The sequence below is a fragment of the Magnolia sinica genome, chromosome 4 (assembly GCF_029962835.1).
Source record: "Magnolia sinica isolate HGM2019 chromosome 4, MsV1, whole genome shotgun sequence".
NCBI lineage: Eukaryota > Viridiplantae > Streptophyta > Magnoliopsida > Magnoliales > Magnoliaceae > Magnolia > Magnolia sinica.
In genome coordinates, this window is record NC_080576.1 from 79,506,156 (window position 1) to 79,524,220 (window position 18,065).

An 18,065-nucleotide genomic window follows, 5' to 3' on the forward strand; every position below is an offset into this window, starting at 1 on the left:
GACCAACTCACTAGTGATTTTCCACACGTGGGCCAATAGGGCCTAATCCAACATCTCACACTCAATCACAATGTGGGATTAGCACAATTTATATTGTTCATCTAGCTCACCTCATAACAATCAAAACTAAAGATCGTGGTCATAAGAATCAAAAGCGTGAGACTAGCTAAAATATTATTGTCTTCTCACAGATGTTTGAATTCTAAACGACCACCTAACTAACATTATTACCACTAAAGGTTGGCTCGGATGGGTGTGCCCACAATATCCGATGGTATATACGATGTTCGGACCTTTGCAAAAGCTGAAGATGGATGTTAAGCAGCTAGAGGTCAACCTAACCACTATAGGAGTGGAATGGATTTTGTCACCCTTCAATTCTACAATTAAGATAGCCATTGGATTACGCTCAATGGCTTAGATGCTATATAGGGCGGGGTAGATAGACAGAATATAAGTATATTTCTCCTTTTTTTATTATGCTATAGAAACTAACTACTTTTAGATGGAATTAATGAAAGTACCCCTCTCATTTTTATTTTTTTTATGAAGGGACCGATTGGAGAGTTTGGATGAAGTAGAGTTACCCCATCACATCTCATTTAATCTCTCCTTTTATCCAACACCCTAGTAGTTGCCCACAAGCCCATATCCAACATTTGGGAGTAGCATTAATGGATAGTTTAGTCGTGTGCACTGTAGACTAAGAACTAAACTAGTTTAAAGTGAGATGATACAAGTTAGGCTTTAAAAGGGCTTGGAAAATGCTAAAAAAGACATGGATGGAAGTAGTAAAAAAAGACTTAATTACATACGATGTAGCTAAAACTTTGACCTTTGATAAAGTGGAATGGCGAAATAGGATTCATGTAGCCTCTATTCCAATCAAGTGGGAAAAGGCTTACATGATGATGATTATGATGGAAGATCATCCAACACTAAACTCCACAATTCCATAAGAGTAGTACTGAAACATGGTTTCATATTGATTCCATCATTTTTAAGGGGTTCACTTTAGATTGTAAGTGGAAATCTCATTCTCTTGCAATTTTGACCAGGTGTCTTTTACATGAGAATCTTTGGAAAAGGTAAATAATTGCTATTTCCAATCTATCTTCTTTGCTATCCGAACACCGCAAAAGATGTACACAATAAATAGAAAACCATCTCTTTCTTTTTATATTCTTTTTCCTTTCTTTTCCGAATCCTGACAAGCATCATTGCATGCGCACAAATTTACTAGGAGGCTGCAAAGACATTATTGACTTCTTTGATTGGATATATGGGGTCCTTTGGTGCAAGAATATTTTTTCTCACGTTTCAAATTTTCACAAGCATCAGCTGATGCCTGTCAGATAATTTCTTCCTGTTTGGAGCTTTTCACAATAAAATTAGAATACAATGACGGTGTCTATGAAGCAGAAGAGAGGCAACCCCCATAGTAATATTCAATCACAAGGTCCCGTAACTAATGCTTTGGTATGAGTTTCACCACTGCAGAAGCCATTAACAAATATTACACCTAGATAATGCTCTGTAGAGAGTGCACACCAATAGAGGGCATATATTACACTCTTTTTCCTCGTAAAACTGAATTACTCACATAACCCATACCCTGTATAAAATCTGATAACAATCTCACCAGCATAGCTACTGAACCAATAACAAAGGCACCTTTAAGTAAACAATCCTACTCAGATCTATGATCAGATCTTGAATTGTCCACGGGTGAATATGTGCCAGATCTGAGGTTCGAGTCCGGTGGTGTAAACAGGTTGGGGTACGAGAAATATGGGTCATCCTCCAATGAGGTGGATCGCAGAGGTTGATGAGCAGACTGATGTTTGAGAACTTGCTCTTTAGAATCAGGTGCTTCAGGTTCCGTCTTGGGTGTGTCAGACATATGGCCTGATCCTTGATCTGGATGAGAATCCCATGAATGTGATGCAGCAACTTTACCTGCAAAAGATTGTTGGCCATCGAATGCTGGTGTGACTGTGACAGATGGCCGATCTGGTCCATCCACAGGGAATGTGCTTATGTTGTTCTTGTTCTCAGAGACACTTCCGTTTCTTCTATTGAGGAGCTCGGTGATCCTGACCTGCGCGAGGCTTGCCACTGAGCGTGCAGCTGCTGCTGCACGTTCAGCAGTTTCTGCAGCAGCATGAGCAGCAGCCAGGACATCCTGCATGTCTACATTTATCTCGCTTTTGGCCCTTGAAAGGGCGCGGGCAGGCTCGCTTCGCCTCTCAGAAAATGATGCAGAAGATAAGGATGGGGAGGAGACAAATGGAAGGAATTGTTTTTCTTCTGTTATACTGGTTGAAGTGTCAGGCGGCACATATGGGGAAGTAAATGATTTCTCCGGCTCAATGGTGTCAGGTTCCCAACAATACTCAGGCAAGACATCTTCCTTAGCTCGAGTTGATTTTGCAACTTCATCATCAGATGCAGAATCTGAAGAGGCTGCTGGATGGGATGAAACCATTTCTGGGGCTGATACAGTAGCAGGACCTGGTTGATGAGTCGATTTCGTAACTTCACTATCAGATCCCAAATCTGCAGACGATGGATGGAATGAAGCCATTTCTGGGGCTGTGACGGTTGTGGGACCTGGTTGAAGCAAAACTTTTGGAACTTCTGGAAGATCTAAAGAATCAAGGCTGGGATCCAAATCTGATTGATCACTGGGTGCTTGGATGTGAGTGGAGGATAATGGTCCATCGTGTTTCTCTTTAGGAAGAGGCAATTTGGACCCACTGATGAATTGGGTTGGACCATTCTATCAGGAGAGGAGGTCTACGATCAGCCAAATGTCAAACAGAAGAAACGCTTTGTGATTATTTACAATGAAGGAAAATTTTACTAACCAAAAGATCTTCGTGTGGTTTTGTAAACTCCGATTCGGTGGCAGCTGGATCCCAATCTAACTCATGCTCTTCAGCAATTTCCTTGAGCAACTTCAGTTTTACTTCAACGGAAGGGGCACGGACCGATAGCAGTTCAATCATCTGCAAGAAAATATTAAATGCAAGAGATGACTATTAGAAGAAATGAACAGAAAATTACATAGTAATCGTAACTCTAATACTAAAACAGCTCATACATAACCTGGCGATTAACACCACAATCTGGCATGAGTTCAGTTGCAGCCGCAACAAATTCCTTTCCATATTTGGAAGCAAATAGCATCTGAACCTGCTGTAGTTCTGGTAAGTCTGAGCATCTTGGCGCAGCAAAGCATATACTGGAAATTGCTTCTTTCAAATCTAGAGGACATTCCCTGATATTGTTGCAGTCTTAGATATTCAGCCTCAAAAGAAGTATACTTCCCTATAAACAGCTAAAGAATGACATATTCAACATGCATTTACCAAAAAATTAACAAAAAAAGAAATATTCAACAGATGTCACTCGAGAAAAGTATCTGCACAGCCTACCATTTTAGAACTGAACAATATCATATGGATCTGTGACTGAAAGTGCATACAAGTTACAAGGTTGGAAAAGATCAACCAGTACTCAAACATCTCTTTCCTTTTTTCTTTTCCATACTGATTGTTTGTACAGATTTTATGAAAAATTGTGACATCGACAGTTATTTCTCACTTTAGACATTCTCCAACTACAGCAAACCCTGGTGTCAGCATGAGCCAAGAGAACCATACTGAGGTTATCAGATACATAGTAGCTTACTCATAAGCATTTTCCCAAAATACAGTATCCCATTATTGAAGTAGGCAGTCCAGTTATTTTCTCGAAAGTACTCCTGGAACATAAATTAAATTCATGAAGTCACCATACTCAAGTTCCACTAGTTCTTTTTGGTATATCGTAACTGATATTATACCTCAACTCACAATACTTGGCTGAGGCTCATAATGTTTTGTTTGACAGGACTGATCAATGTACATTATTTTGCTGCCCGAGTTTTTAATGGTCTGTTTTGGATCATGCTTAGTTGCAAATTCCTGCTGGCTAGGTGCCACTCCAGCTTGCAATCATGCTTCAGACTCCTGCTCCCACTTCCTAGCTGTTGATACCTGATAACATTTTGGAACAGATGCTTCCCCACTCCTGCTCCCGCACCCGAATCAATTGCCACTTCACTTCACAGTTCGTGTAACCATGATCATCCGCCGTCAATTAATTGTTCTTGTGCATAGAAATTCATGATGGATTCATCAACACACATTGAATGGATGCTTCACAAGGTAGAATAACACATAAACACCCAGTAGCTGGTGATGCCATAGAAGACAGCCAACTCTTTGTATGACTCAATCGCTGCTCGCTACCCTTGTTGTGTCTCTTTTGCCCCTTTACCATTTAAGGTAAATCAGTAAAGCTCTAATAATATGATACCCATATTAGCACTCGATTCGCCAATTGAGATGCCATCCCATACAACTCAATGGTTGCATCCAATCCTTCGGAATTCGAAGGATAAAATCAGATGGATATAATCATCTTGCAGTATAATTTTTGGGTCGTGTACCATCCATAATTGAGTCAGCCATTTGGATGGTCTAGGTTGCCTTACAATTATGCCATGCATTCAGCAAAAGAACCCCCACCATTTTTCACATGGTGCTATACTGCCACAGTAATTTAGCCCTCTACAGTTGCTGTTGACAGCTGTTTGCTTGAGAGGCTCAACTAAAAAAGGAAAATGTGTCCTACTGGGGCTGGGGCTGGAAAAGAAAAAGAAAAAGGCGATGGTAATAGGAGAGTGGGTAATCCGGCTGAGCATGAACATCCATACACAAGCACATGACCCTGTATACACGGGATGCAAATAGATTAAAACAAGCCATCATAGTAAATGGGCATTACTTTGTTGAATTTGAACCATCGACTTCTGCATATTAACTGCCCGTATGATAGCCACAAATAAGATTGGAGATTTGGACCATCAACTTTCTCTCTCATTGATAGTACTAGGACGGCTGTACCAGAACTGGTAATGGCTGGCTTAACTCAGACCTGACTCCCCATGATTCAGAAAGAGATGGGAATTGTACAATTCATATCATATCATATGGGTGTCTGATTCAAACCATCCACCCAAATTGCAAATCTTGAATAATTGTATGATTATCTGATCGAATCGTACAAATTGTACGATAATTGTCGAAGTGCATAAATGGGGCCAAAGTTACATAAAAAATCAATTTTTTTAGTTTTTATTCATTTTTTTTTTTATATTCTTTCTTTTAATCCTTTTGCCTAGGAAACATGAAAAAGGCCCTCCCCTATTCTTATTCATTTTTTTCTTCTTTCTTTTTACCATTTTTTTTTTGTTCGTTTTTTCTTTACCCCTTTTACCATTTTACATATGATAAGCATATTGTATGCATGTTCTCAATTTATAATATCATGATATTCGATTACTTTTCAAGGTGTATATTGATGGGAAATGAATTATTGATGAGTTTTTTTATTAGTCTGATTTATTGAATTTATTCCGATGTTTTCAATTTCTTAAGAAAAAAAAAAAAATTATGATTTGAGATTCGATATGAGTTGACCCCTATATTATGATATGCACTATGATAACAATTTTGACAACATGTGATGGCCACATTCCAACGAAACTTCAGGGGAAAATTTTCAGGGCAATCATTCAGCCAGCTACTATGCTTTATGGGGCGGTTTTATGCAATTATGAGGCAACCTAGATAGAGGACGGACATTATAGAGACAATGGCACTCACAAGGAATGTTCCAAATATCGGTATCATGTTACGTATCACACCCTTGGGATATGGATACTTATTGGTCATCGCATGGGATATATCAGTTGTATCGCGTAATGTATTGCTGTTGTTGTAAACATGGGGAAACATTGAGAAATTGGTTGAATTTTTCAATGAAACTTCAGTGATTGTTAAAAAAAAGACATCAATACACTTATGAATCAAAACACTACAAAAAACAAGTGCACATAATAAGTTTTCTTTGTATGGGGTCCTAACATATGCGTTGTCTAATTAAATTGATGTAAGCAATGTTGTCAAATCGCATATGTGATTGTATGGGATCAGCATATGTTATTCGCATATGCGATCGCACAATCGCATATGCCATGGCATATTTTTTATTTAAAAAAAAATAGCCTAATGAGTACACATGATTGGATTGGGTTATTTTATTTATTTCATTATAGTTTGAGTGTTTCATTAAGTTATATATTTAATTACTTATATTATATTATATAAATTTTAACAAAACAATCAAGCTACATTAAAAGAGAACTAATTATTATAAACTTCGAAAAAAGAAATTTTACTGATAAATGGATAACTTGAAACAACTTACAAGTTATAACTTACAACTTAATTTACAAAAAGCAAGCACAACTTATAAAATACAAAAAATAAACATACTTGAAATAACTGTAAAGAGATTAGAGTAAGAGAAAGAGTAAGAGATTTAGAGCATTGGAGTAAAGAATAGTGAAAATGGCGGGGATATGAGTGCCTATTTATAGGCAAAAGTTCTCCAAATTTAAAAAAAAATTAAAAAAAATTTAAAAAAAAAAAATTGCTTCCACTCTGGCTATTAGGAAATATGCAATCGCGATCGCATATTGGTCGCATATAAAAGTATGCCATGGCATACTTACCAGAATCGCATATCATGGCATATGCGATTCGATCCACAGGATGCGCATATGCGATCGCATTTGACAACAATGGATGTAAGTATGTTCGAAGTCTATTCATATAATTTATAAATGTAAGACATGTGAAAACACAAGCAATACATTCAAAAGCAAAATAAGAATTACTACATCAGGTTACATGTTTGATTTTATGTTTGGACACAAATATTGCAACCAATTTGCGAGAAATTGGAAATTTTTGAATTTTTTTTTTAATTTTCCACAACTCGGTCCATCTCCTATAAATCTCAAAATCGAAGCTCCCAATCCAGTATGTAACAATTTGAAACTGATTTAACATGATTTACAAAAGGAAAAAAAAAAAAAAAATGATCGAAAATGCTCACCGGATCAGACATGTGAGATATATCCCACTAGTGCGTTTCTTGTCACACATGTGGGATACAAGATATATCGTGAGATATATTGACTGATATTGTTGATACTTAAGACACTGCTCACGAGTAAACATATAAGTACAACGGATCAGGAAGAGCTTAGGGTGTGCAAGAAGAGGATGTTGAGATGGATGTATTGGAAGATTAAGAAGGAAAGAATCAAGAATTAGGTCATTTGGAGCAACTTAAAAGTAGCCCCAAAAGGAGAGAATAATGGATGGCATATTGAGATAGTTCCACCATATGCTCAGAAGCAAGGGAAGGGAACTAACATCAAAAGCACAAGAATGCAATTACTGGGGAAGATGAATCGAGCTAGGATTTATGGCAACACATACTACGAGAAGAAATTTTTCTCAAACTTCTCTTGAACCAAGATATCCCCACGGCACTTATTTATAACCTACAAACAAACCCCCCAACCCCCAAATCTTGAAATCGAAGCTCCCAACTTTCCACAACTCAGTCCGCCTCCTCCAAATTCAAAATCGAAGCTCCCAATCCATGATTTTTTTCATACAAAACATGAAAAATCATAGAGCTATAACAATTTGACATTGATTTGACATGATTTACACAAGGAAAAAAAAAAAGGATCGAAAATCGTAAATGCTCATTGGATCGAACATATGGGATATATCCCACTAGTGCATTCCGTATCGCACGGGTGGGATACAAAATATATCATGGGATATATCGATTGATATCGCTAATACTTAAAACACTGCTCACGAGTAAACATATAAGTACGACAGATCAGGAAGAGATTAGGGTGTGCAACATGAGGATGTTGAGATGGATCTATTGGAAGATTAGGAAGGAAAGAATCAAGAATTAGGTCATTTGGAGCAACTTAAAAATAGCCCCAAAAGGAGAGAATAATGAATGGCAGATTGAGATAGTTCCACCATATGCTCAGAAGCAGGGGAAGGGAACTAACATCAAAAGCACATGAATGCAATTACTGGGGAAGATGAATCGAGCTAGGATTTATGGCAACATGTGTTAAGAGAATAAACTTTTCTCGAGTTCTCTTCTCCTTCTTCAAGGAAAACAAAAAAGTACCTTTACTTTACAAAAGCAGCCAAATGTGGCAGCTTTATATTCATATCTTTTTAAGAGAAGGATGGTCCAATGGGTTGGACTATAAGTCACGGTCCAGAAGCCAATAACTTCCAACCTTTTATGCATGTGAGAAATCCAATCTATCCAATGGGTTGGCCATATCTCAAGGACTGCCTTTTGAAAAACTTGGGCATATCCACTCATCAAGTGGACCACACTTTTTTTTTTGGCTATTTATAACGGCTAGAAATTTGTCCATGGTATGGCCCACATGATGAGTAGATATGGATGATTTTTGCACGACATGAACCTCATATCAGGGCCAATTTATTGGAAATGTTGGATTTCACATGCACTTAACCAGTTAAAAGTTATCTATTGGGTGGACCAAAGTTTGTGGTCCAACCGGTTTGACTTTAGACGTCTTTTTCACTTATACCATGGTATAGTGGAGTATAAAGATTGATATACTTGAAATTTGTGCACTTGGAATGTATTAAATTAAACTAAATCAATTAAAATGTGGGGCCTGTTGTTGCTAAGTCAAAATCCCAAAATCAGATTGTGTGAATGTCGTTAACCATTGATATATGGACACTTGTTGAAATGGGACCGTTAGATATTTTTTATTCTTCACCATCCAATACATGTCAAACGATTTGATAGTTGGATGATAAAATATGCATAAGTTGGAGCCAATTGCATAAGTTTGTACCATAGGATATTTTTCATTCTTCATCATCCAATAAAATCCACCGATCTGGAGCCAAATACATCAGTGGGATGAATACCAATAGATGGCATAAATTTGAGGCTAGTATGGGCATCAAGGGGTCCCCCACAAATCAACCCCAAATTGGCGACACTATTCATCTGAATTTAATTTCAATTTCATCTTAAAATTTACTGAGGGAAATGATGTCAAATGCTTATGGATATGCATTAGTGGGGTGGGTGCCAAATCTTGCATGAATTTGGGGCCAATTTTGGGGCATTTAAATGGCCCCCAAAATTCGGCAATACTATTCATCCGAATTTAATTTTAATTTTTTTCTTATAATTACTTGGGGGGAGATGTCAAGTGTTTATGGATATGCATTAGTAGGAAAAATGTCATAAATTACATGAATGTGAAGACTATTTGGGGACATTCGAATGGCCCTCTAAATCAGCAACATTATTCATCTTAATTTAATTTCAATTTTTTCCTCACAATTTCTTTGGGGGAATGATGTCAAATGCTTTGGGTGGTGCATTAGTGGGATGAGTGCTATGACTCATATGAATTGTGGGCCAATTTGAGATCAATCTAAAGCTTATCAAGTTAATAAAATGAACAGACAAGCCGAGACAACATTCTCAATAAAGGGTGGACCATTACATCATCATCAGCATTAGTAAAAATAATAGTAATAACTAAAAAAGAACACATATTTGGAATACTATAAATATTTGGGAGTTTTCTCACATTTCCCTAAATTTTTTGAGCAAAAAAAATTCCTAAATTTTTAGAGCAAAAAAAAAATCGTTTGAACATTATGGGGGGCGTACTAGCTGTTATGCCCCCGTGTCAGTTTCAGTGGGCACTGGTACCGATACGGCACACCTTGGCCAGGATCCATTTAGGACTTGCTTCTAGCTATGCATGGGGTTGGAATTTTAAAAAATAAAAAATAAATAAAATAAAATAAAAAAGCAGAGAGAGAGAGAGAGAGAGAGAGAGAGAGAGAGAGAGAGCAGGGGGCTGTGGAAGTTAGCTATGATGGCTAGCTCTTAGGCTCTTTAGGGGGGAAGAAACAACCGGTGCTTCCGGAACCAGAGAGGGGCAGCATTGGTGGTTTCCAAAAAGGCAAAGTCAGATGTCTTGGATTGGGCCTCAAGTTTTAAGGTTCTCGATGAGTGCTGCTTTTTTCTTAGTTTGGCTTTTGTTGTTGTTGCATTTCTATAGCCTCTAGGCATTTTTTCCTTGTTAAAAAATTTCTACCCCCCCCCCAAATTATCAGGCATTTTTTTGTGAAGCGAAGTTTTGGGTACTACTATCTTCAATGATGATCTGATGGGTTCTTCTCACATGTACCCATGTACGCAAAACATTGGTACACAAGCAAATCTTCAGTCTCTTCTTCCTTAGGTGCTGTTAGGATCCACTTAATGAAACACAATATGGGATCGTCTAGCAAACCATCTAGTGAAAACTCGCCAACATTGGCACCCAGCTCTTCACTCTTTCCCATTAAAAACCTTTTCATAAAGGTTTAAGTTCTTTGTCAGGCACAAAATTGCAAGGTGACCCTGGACCTGATGTTACTTTTTTTTAAATGGTATACAAACATTGCTATGAACACCTTTTGATGTCTCTCCAGATTCATTTACCTCCTTAGAAACATTGTCTTGTAAGGTCATTTGATTTTCGCTTTTGGCAATCACGGGAAATCAGCTGGTTGCAATACGTGACATTATTGTGCTAGGAATTAGTTGTCATCCATCTATGCTTCTCTTGCACTTGTAGCGCAATCTAATATGATTCATATGGGTTTCTGGTTAGACCTCTATGTAAGGAGAGGAATTAGTTGTCATTCATTTATGCTTCTCCCACACTCATAGTGCAATTTAATGCGCTTCACATATAGTTTCTGGTTAGATCACTACCATCTCGCTTTTTATGCTCCTGATCCCTCTTCAGTAACAATCTACAAGCTGCATTTCTGATTCCACCTGGTTACACATCCAAGAGTTCCCTGAATATTTTAGATTCATAAACCTAATGGAAAGAATCTCTACTTAAACTTGGCCTTCGTTGCTCCCCAAATGGCCACAGCGCCATAGACTTCTCACTCCAAGTCGTGCCATTTTAGGGCTAGTCCCTTTAGTTTGAATCAGCAAATCATATCTTGACTTCTATGACCATCTGAAACCATTCAAAACAATTTTCTAATGGTTCTACCCAATCTTGGAAACATTCGGGTCTATGGTGCCATTGAACCCTTCAATCTTCACTTTGATGTGCTCCATTGAATGTTCAACATGAGGAGGCTAAACACACTCAGGATACTCATTACGAGGATATAGAAGTGTGTAAGGTCCTTACTAGGATATTGGGGCTGTCGAAACCATGTATAGGTCTTGTCCTCGTATCTGTGACTCGCATCACCTCTACACAGCATCTGTAACCCAGGTTATCTAGAAGACCAGCTTATTAAGTCCTAATTACCCGAGAATTTATAACATCTCTCTCCATTAACCTCCATAGTTGTCACTCGAGTGCTTGTCTTGCGTTGTTCATCGTAAATAAATGCTAGTCAGGCATTCATTTGACCCAATTATTGTAGAATTGAAACATAATTTTGGCCTTCTCGTAATATCCTAAGACTTGGGATGCCCTGCTTCTTGTGGGCAAAAAAGTTCAAGATGGACGATTTGCCACACAGATCGCAGTTTGGGACAAAAGACACTCCCTACCATAGACTTGGCTGCAAATATGATCACAGATAGTTGCAATCAATAAATCTAAATTGCTCAATCAAGACTACAAGTGCATCTTTGTATCACAAGTAAGATCCGGCCATAAATCTGGCCACAGATTGTCATGGCCCACACATCCTACAGGAGAGATTGCAATGAACATTGATCCATAAGTTGTTGGATCACTTATATAGAGGATACAAACACAATTGTGCTCAATCAACAGATCTGAACACAAATCCTTTTACAAGCACCATTAATAATTCAAGTGCACAAACCTAGTAATGGATGGAGTGGTCAGTTGGGTTTTCGGGGTCAGGTTTGGGTTTGATGGAGTAGATCTAAAGGTTGGAAGATTCAGTGGCCAGATCTAAAGGCCGGGCTTTTGTTTCAACCTTAAGATCCAGAACCTAAGGGCCTGTTTGATTTTCATATTTGCAGGTAAATAGCCTGTAAATAGATCATTATTACTTTTTTCACTAGTTTGATTTTCGGAGTAATTACTTCATCATATATCGTGTCAATTTCAATTGGATTCCATCTGTTTCTATACGCACAAAAAATATGAAGCCCACCGTGATGAATATGGTATATCCATGCCATCCATCATTTCCACAAGCTCATTTTAAGGCATGCATTAAAAAATGAGGCAAATCCAAGATTCAAATGGACCACACCACATGAAACAGTGGTCCTAACGGACCTCATCCGTTGAAAGTCAATACCTTCGTAGGGCCCACACAGATGTTTATTTTTCATCCAACTTGCTCATAAGATCATACAGATATGGATAAAGGGAAAACATAAAAATCAGCTTGATCCAAAATTTCTGTGGCCCCCAAGCAATTATCAACTATAAGCATTCAATTCCCACTATTTAATGCGATGTGATTCACTTGAGCTTTAGATCTGCCTCATTTTTGGGGAGCTGGCGGAACGGATGCATGGCATGGATATGAACTATACATCCCTCTAGGCCCCATGGTTTTTGCATCCAAAATATATTCCCACCTCTTATTTGTGCCAAAACATTTTTCCTGTCAATGTCAACCTCGATCCAAGAGATGGAAATACAAGGGGAAGTAATGATGACTAATTTACAATGCATTTGCATTGTAATTTGGAAATCAAACAGGCCTTAAAGGTTGTACTGCTAAGATCTTAAGCGGATCTATAGTTTTGGGGTATGGGTAGTGATGTACAGTGGGTCGCAGATAGTTTCATGGCCAAGATAGATCAAAAAAGGCCCGATAGGAAGCGGAGGTGATCCGGACCGTCAGAACTTAAAACGGATGTATCTCACAAACCGGAATGAGCTATCAGACATACCATATATGATTTTGGGGTAGGACAAGCTACTTTAGCCACCCAACCCGCTACGCTGGGTTGCACACACCGAATTTGCGAAATACCACCAGATCGACGATCGAATCCCTGTTTTAATTTCGTTTTTACTATTTATAGTAAGTTTTAGTTTGAGTATAACTCTTCATCCGTTGGGCTTTAGGAGTTTGTGTCCAACACGAAAAGTGCTTAGAATAATTAGGAGATCGTCATGGTGTGGCCAAATAGGACACTTACTATTTTTGGCTGAAAACCATGCGCACTAGTAGACATCGTGACCGTCTATAAATAGTAAGTTGTAAGTCGCGATTTCTAGGAGTTTTAGTTGTGATCTGATTCCGAAACTTCTTCGAAACTTCTTCCATGGCTTAGTATCCCTATTTAAAGGGGTGTAAACTAGTTTATTAGGATATCAATCAAATTACGAATTTCTTTAGAATTTATTTCTATTTTTCTTGCTTTTCCTCGTGGATTTGAGAAGTCTCTGTGAGGAATCCAGAGAAGCTTCGTGAATTCAAAGTAATTATCCTTGAGGAAGACAGTGATCGACCTCATCATGTTCATCCATGTGTCAGGTAGGGTGGCGGCTAAGGTTTAGTATGCAGGGACTCAACTAGCTTTTAAAGGGTAGAAAGAGAGATGAGAAAAAAAAAAAAGGAGAAGAAGCCTCAATCCCAAGAGCTAACTTTGATACCAACTGTAGTGCAACCGGAAGCACCGGAATGCAATTAGCTGGGGAAGACGCTTGAAGCCTGTTAGATTGGTGGAAAACAGGATTCATTAGAGAAAATAACACCTATTTCCTCTGATGTGACGGTTCTCCTTGATTGCAAAAGCCAAGGGGCTTAGGAAAATTGGTTTTCATTTCCTTAAATTTCCTCAGAAATGGAATTTTCCTATTCCTCTCTAAAACTGATGCGGACATCAGTGATGCGCCCTTTAGAGTGCACCAGAGGAGGAGGCGTCACCGACAGAGTACCAGAGCGGAAGAGTTAATTTGGATGGACGACGGGTCCATCGGACCCACTTTCTGACACGCTACGAGTGCAAAAGCGGCATGACCGCACCCTGACCATAGATCCATAGGTCGGATTTCACACCCTACCACACGGGTGTTCACCCCGATCATAAATCCATGGGTCGGATTTCATACCCTACCACATGGGTGTTTTAGTTTTGGACTTTTTTGTTATTTTTCTTGTTTCAGGAGCTTTATTGCAACTTTCTCTATTTTTCATCTTTTTATTATTTTTCTTGTTTCCAGGGAGTTTAGTGCACTTTTACTTTTTCCATAGCTTATATATACGTTGTGAGGAACCCTATTTTCGTTATTCTTAAATGAATAAGAATTCATCTATTTTCTTCATCTTTATTCAAGAGATTAGGGTTTCAGGATTGGCCCTTGGGTGTTGAGGATTCCACTCCAATTTCGGGTTTCCCTCTTTCTAAGATCTTCGAGGTGCAGGAAAAGGTACGAATCATCTTTCTTTTCTTTTGACGACAAAGGACCTATACCTTCTTCATCTTGAATCCCTCATCCTTCACCCATTTCGTTTCTCTCTGGATACCCCTTTCTAATTCCAAAGGAAAAGAGGAATGGTTAGTCAGTAGAATCAGATCTAAGCTTACTCGTGGACTGACTTATGCTAGATCTGGGATATCCTCATATCCCGAGGTCCTCCCTTTTTACTGTTTACGTGATCTTATGCTAAGAGGCATGATCCTGACAGAATAACCTCATCTTTGTGTTGAGATTTACCTAATCCCTTTGTTTGGAAACAGTTAGTTAATTGGTGTATTTATTTGAATATTCTTTAACCTGATTATGCATGCATCTATGGTTAGGTTATCACAGGTCCCTGCATCAAAAACCTAGGAAATGGAGATATTCACCCTTTTAGAGTTGTTTTTTTTTACTTTTGAGAGACAACTCTGTACTTTTTTTTACCACTGACCATTCCACATTTCCATTGGAATCATGTGTGCTAAAACAAATAGGTTATATAACGGGTCTTTTCCACATATTTTGTTTTCCATAGTTTTCCTTGAATGTGATGTTTTTCTTTCCTCATTTACTTTTTGGTTTCCACCAATCCAAACAGGCCCTTAGCAATCAAACCAAGATCTATGATAACACATGCCAAACCTTTCTCAAACTTTTTTTCGCATTCCAAGCTAAAGAGTCACACTTCCCCATAAAGCAGCCTACAACCAAAACCATAATGAGAGGAAAAGACAAAAGTGCCCCCACTTAACCACTAGTCACAATCAGCCCTTAGGTGAGGGTGATTTGCACTTTCCACATTTTATTTAAAAACATAAAAACTAAAACCAAATAAACAAATAATTCACCCTTAAGTGGGCTCCACGTGGGATCACGTGTGACAATGTTGGCCCTGCTCATGGGATCAGCTACCCACTTGCATCAGGAATTTCAATTAGGTTTGGACCACAGAGGTGGAGATACAAAGATCTAAAAGGGGCTTCAATTTAAGGTGAAAAGGAAGGATGTGAGGACTTTTTCACTTGCCAACAAAGTTTAAGGCATTGACCAAAACTAGTATGTATTGCCCCATATATATTGGTATTCCCCATGAAAGACACAGCTATATCGACCCGAAACAGTACAATACAGGGCCAATACATGGCCGTATCAGTGGTGGATGATACAATACTCAATACCCCAATTTAAAACCTTGCCTGCAAAAGAAAGAGCCCCACGTAGGAATTTCAGGAGAAACTTGATTTGTAAAACCGACAGCAGATAGATAGGAGAAAGCTAGGATGGTGATATACAGATACATCTCTCTGTCTACCTACACGTAATAGATTATTGCTTTTAACTTTCTATTTTGTTTTCTTTCATAATATCTAAGAAGGAAGCTTGATATCTAGGAAGGAAGCTTTTAACACCCCCAGCTCTTAATTTCACTATGTGTACAGTACTCTCATTTCCTCTTCCAAAGCTACCTTGTTTTCCTTCATTTAAATTGAAATATAAAATCGAATTACCAAGCCTTATAAATTACCTCTGTGTTTCAATAATTGGAAGGCGGACGGAAATAAGCTCACAGAAAAGCTCGATAATCTCTTGTGCTGCCATCATATTCTCTTCCCGAATGATATGCTCCACCTGAAAAGAAAATGATAATAATAATAATAATAATAACAACAAATCAACGCCAAAGATCACGACGACAGCATTGCATGCCCCCACTGCCCGACATAGAAAGAATAGATATGTGGTTTTCTTCATTGAGAAATATCAAAACGGTGTACCCGTATCCGAGCGGTAGCCTCTTGGCCGGTCTCGAGGAGCTTCGCAATATCGCGGCGCATCTGCTTCAGCTGAATCTCTCTCCTGTTACGTAGCAGCTTTATGCGCGGAATCGTCAGCTTCAGCAGCGTCTTACTGAAATCCCAAAAAAATAAAATAAAAGTGAAAAAATAAATAAATAAATCACAACTAAAAAATTCCAACCCTAATTGAAAGAAGAGAGAGAGAGAGAGAGAGAGAGAGAGAGAGCTGCCATTACGGATTTTTACCAAAACCCAACCCTAAATTGGACGATGGAGAAAAATCTGCAAGCGAGGATCGGAGAGAGAAAATTGGAGGAAAATATTACCATTTGGGTCCATTGAATCCCTTCTTGAAGAAGGAATCGAGCATCGACATCGATATTAATCCAAGATTTCACGATCCTTTCTCCACCTGAAAATAATAGTAGATCGATAGATATATATATATATAGGGAGAGAGAGAGAGAGAGAGAGAGAGAGAGGAAATCAAATTATATTTTATTGTTATATAATTAATTTATATAAAAACCGAGGAGATTAGAAGATAGATATAGAAATAGAGATAGAGGAAAGAAGCCAAGAAAGCCTCACCTGCTTCGACGCGGAAACAAGCAGTTTCCTTCGAGAAGAAGCTACCAAATGTCTCATTTTCTTCACCGCTGTCCACTAAAATGCGCCGCTGAAATACGCTTGTGTGTTGTTTGAAAACCCGGATGGGGCCGGCCGTTTCAATATTGATCCGGTCCAAACCGGTCTAACCAGGGTTCTACACAGCAGAAAGTGAACCTCTTCAAATATTTAATCCCATCATTTTTTTCGGAATCCCCGTGTGTGTGCGATAATTGCATATTTCTACAAAGATGAGGCATGAAAATTAAGGGTTTAGATTTTATCTACACAATGAATTACAAAATATTTTCTTCTTTGAAGTAAATTTTAATGTTGATCTTCTAACCGAAAGAATCTCTCTCAGGTATTGTTGTGGACACCCCACAATCAAAATATGACTACATGGCTTGATAACTTTGGTGGGCCTTCAATCCGAGCAAGTACACACGGCTAAAATCACCACATGAGGGCAACTAACAATCCCAATCCAACCAGAATTGGGTCGAATTGGGCCCTAAGTGCCGACTTTTTTGCACAAAGCCAATGCTGCTAGCGCCAGCTGTGGTATTTTTTGGCTTGCCAAGCTCCGTTTTTTTTTTTCGGCTTGCCAACACCAGTTGCTCTTATCTCTTTAACAGGCTCACCAGGCTCAGCTCTTATATCTTCAAGTCTGCTTTTGCTTGCCCAAGCCTTGCATTGATGTCAAAGCCCAAGGCTCGAGAAAACCAAACTTGCTCAATCTTATCCATTCAACTTTACATGTCCCTACCTCAAATGCTTATAAAAGAGGGTTTTGCCCTAACAACTAGAGCACAAAGAGAGTCAGGGAGAGAAAAAGGACAATCAAACTTAGACAGAGTATGAAAGGGTGAGGCTTTCATTCTTCAATTTCATGTATTCTATTTTAACTTTAAAGCCAACGTTGTATTCTTGATCTATCATTTTCCAGTATGTATATTCCAACCCCACTACTTTAAACACCTGAAGTGATAGGCTCTACTCTGACATCACTTAAACTATGCTCTACAGTTACCTCTCTTGAGGATCTTTTATATTAGAATACGTGAGTTAAAAGAGTAACTGAAACCTTTGTGTTCTTTTTATTTTTCATACTTCTATTCAAAAATCATTTTTCTAACGTTACCATTTCATTTTCGGTTTATCTTTTATAATTTAGACATTTAAAACTTAGTATTTTACTGAAAGTTATTTGAATCCCC

At 38.4% G+C, this 18,065-nt stretch overlaps 1 protein-coding gene across 1 annotated transcript; it reads right to left on the bottom strand.

Annotated features, from left to right (window-relative positions):
- Positions 1 to 1,414: 1,414 nt before the first annotated feature.
- LOC131243266 (uncharacterized) lies at positions 1,415 to 16,760 on the bottom strand. Its single transcript, XM_058242480.1, has 6 exons — positions 16,563 to 16,760; positions 16,216 to 16,348; positions 15,966 to 16,069; positions 3,112 to 3,283; positions 2,871 to 3,011; positions 1,415 to 2,782 (listed from the first exon to the last, which is right to left on the bottom strand). Exons 1-6 carry the CDS (start codon positions 16,610 to 16,612, stop codon positions 1,691 to 1,693), a joined length of 1,692 nt encoding a protein of 563 aa, XP_058098463.1. The 5' UTR covers positions 16,613 to 16,760; the 3' UTR covers positions 1,415 to 1,690.
- Between the last annotated feature and the right edge of the window lie 1,305 nt (positions 16,761 to 18,065).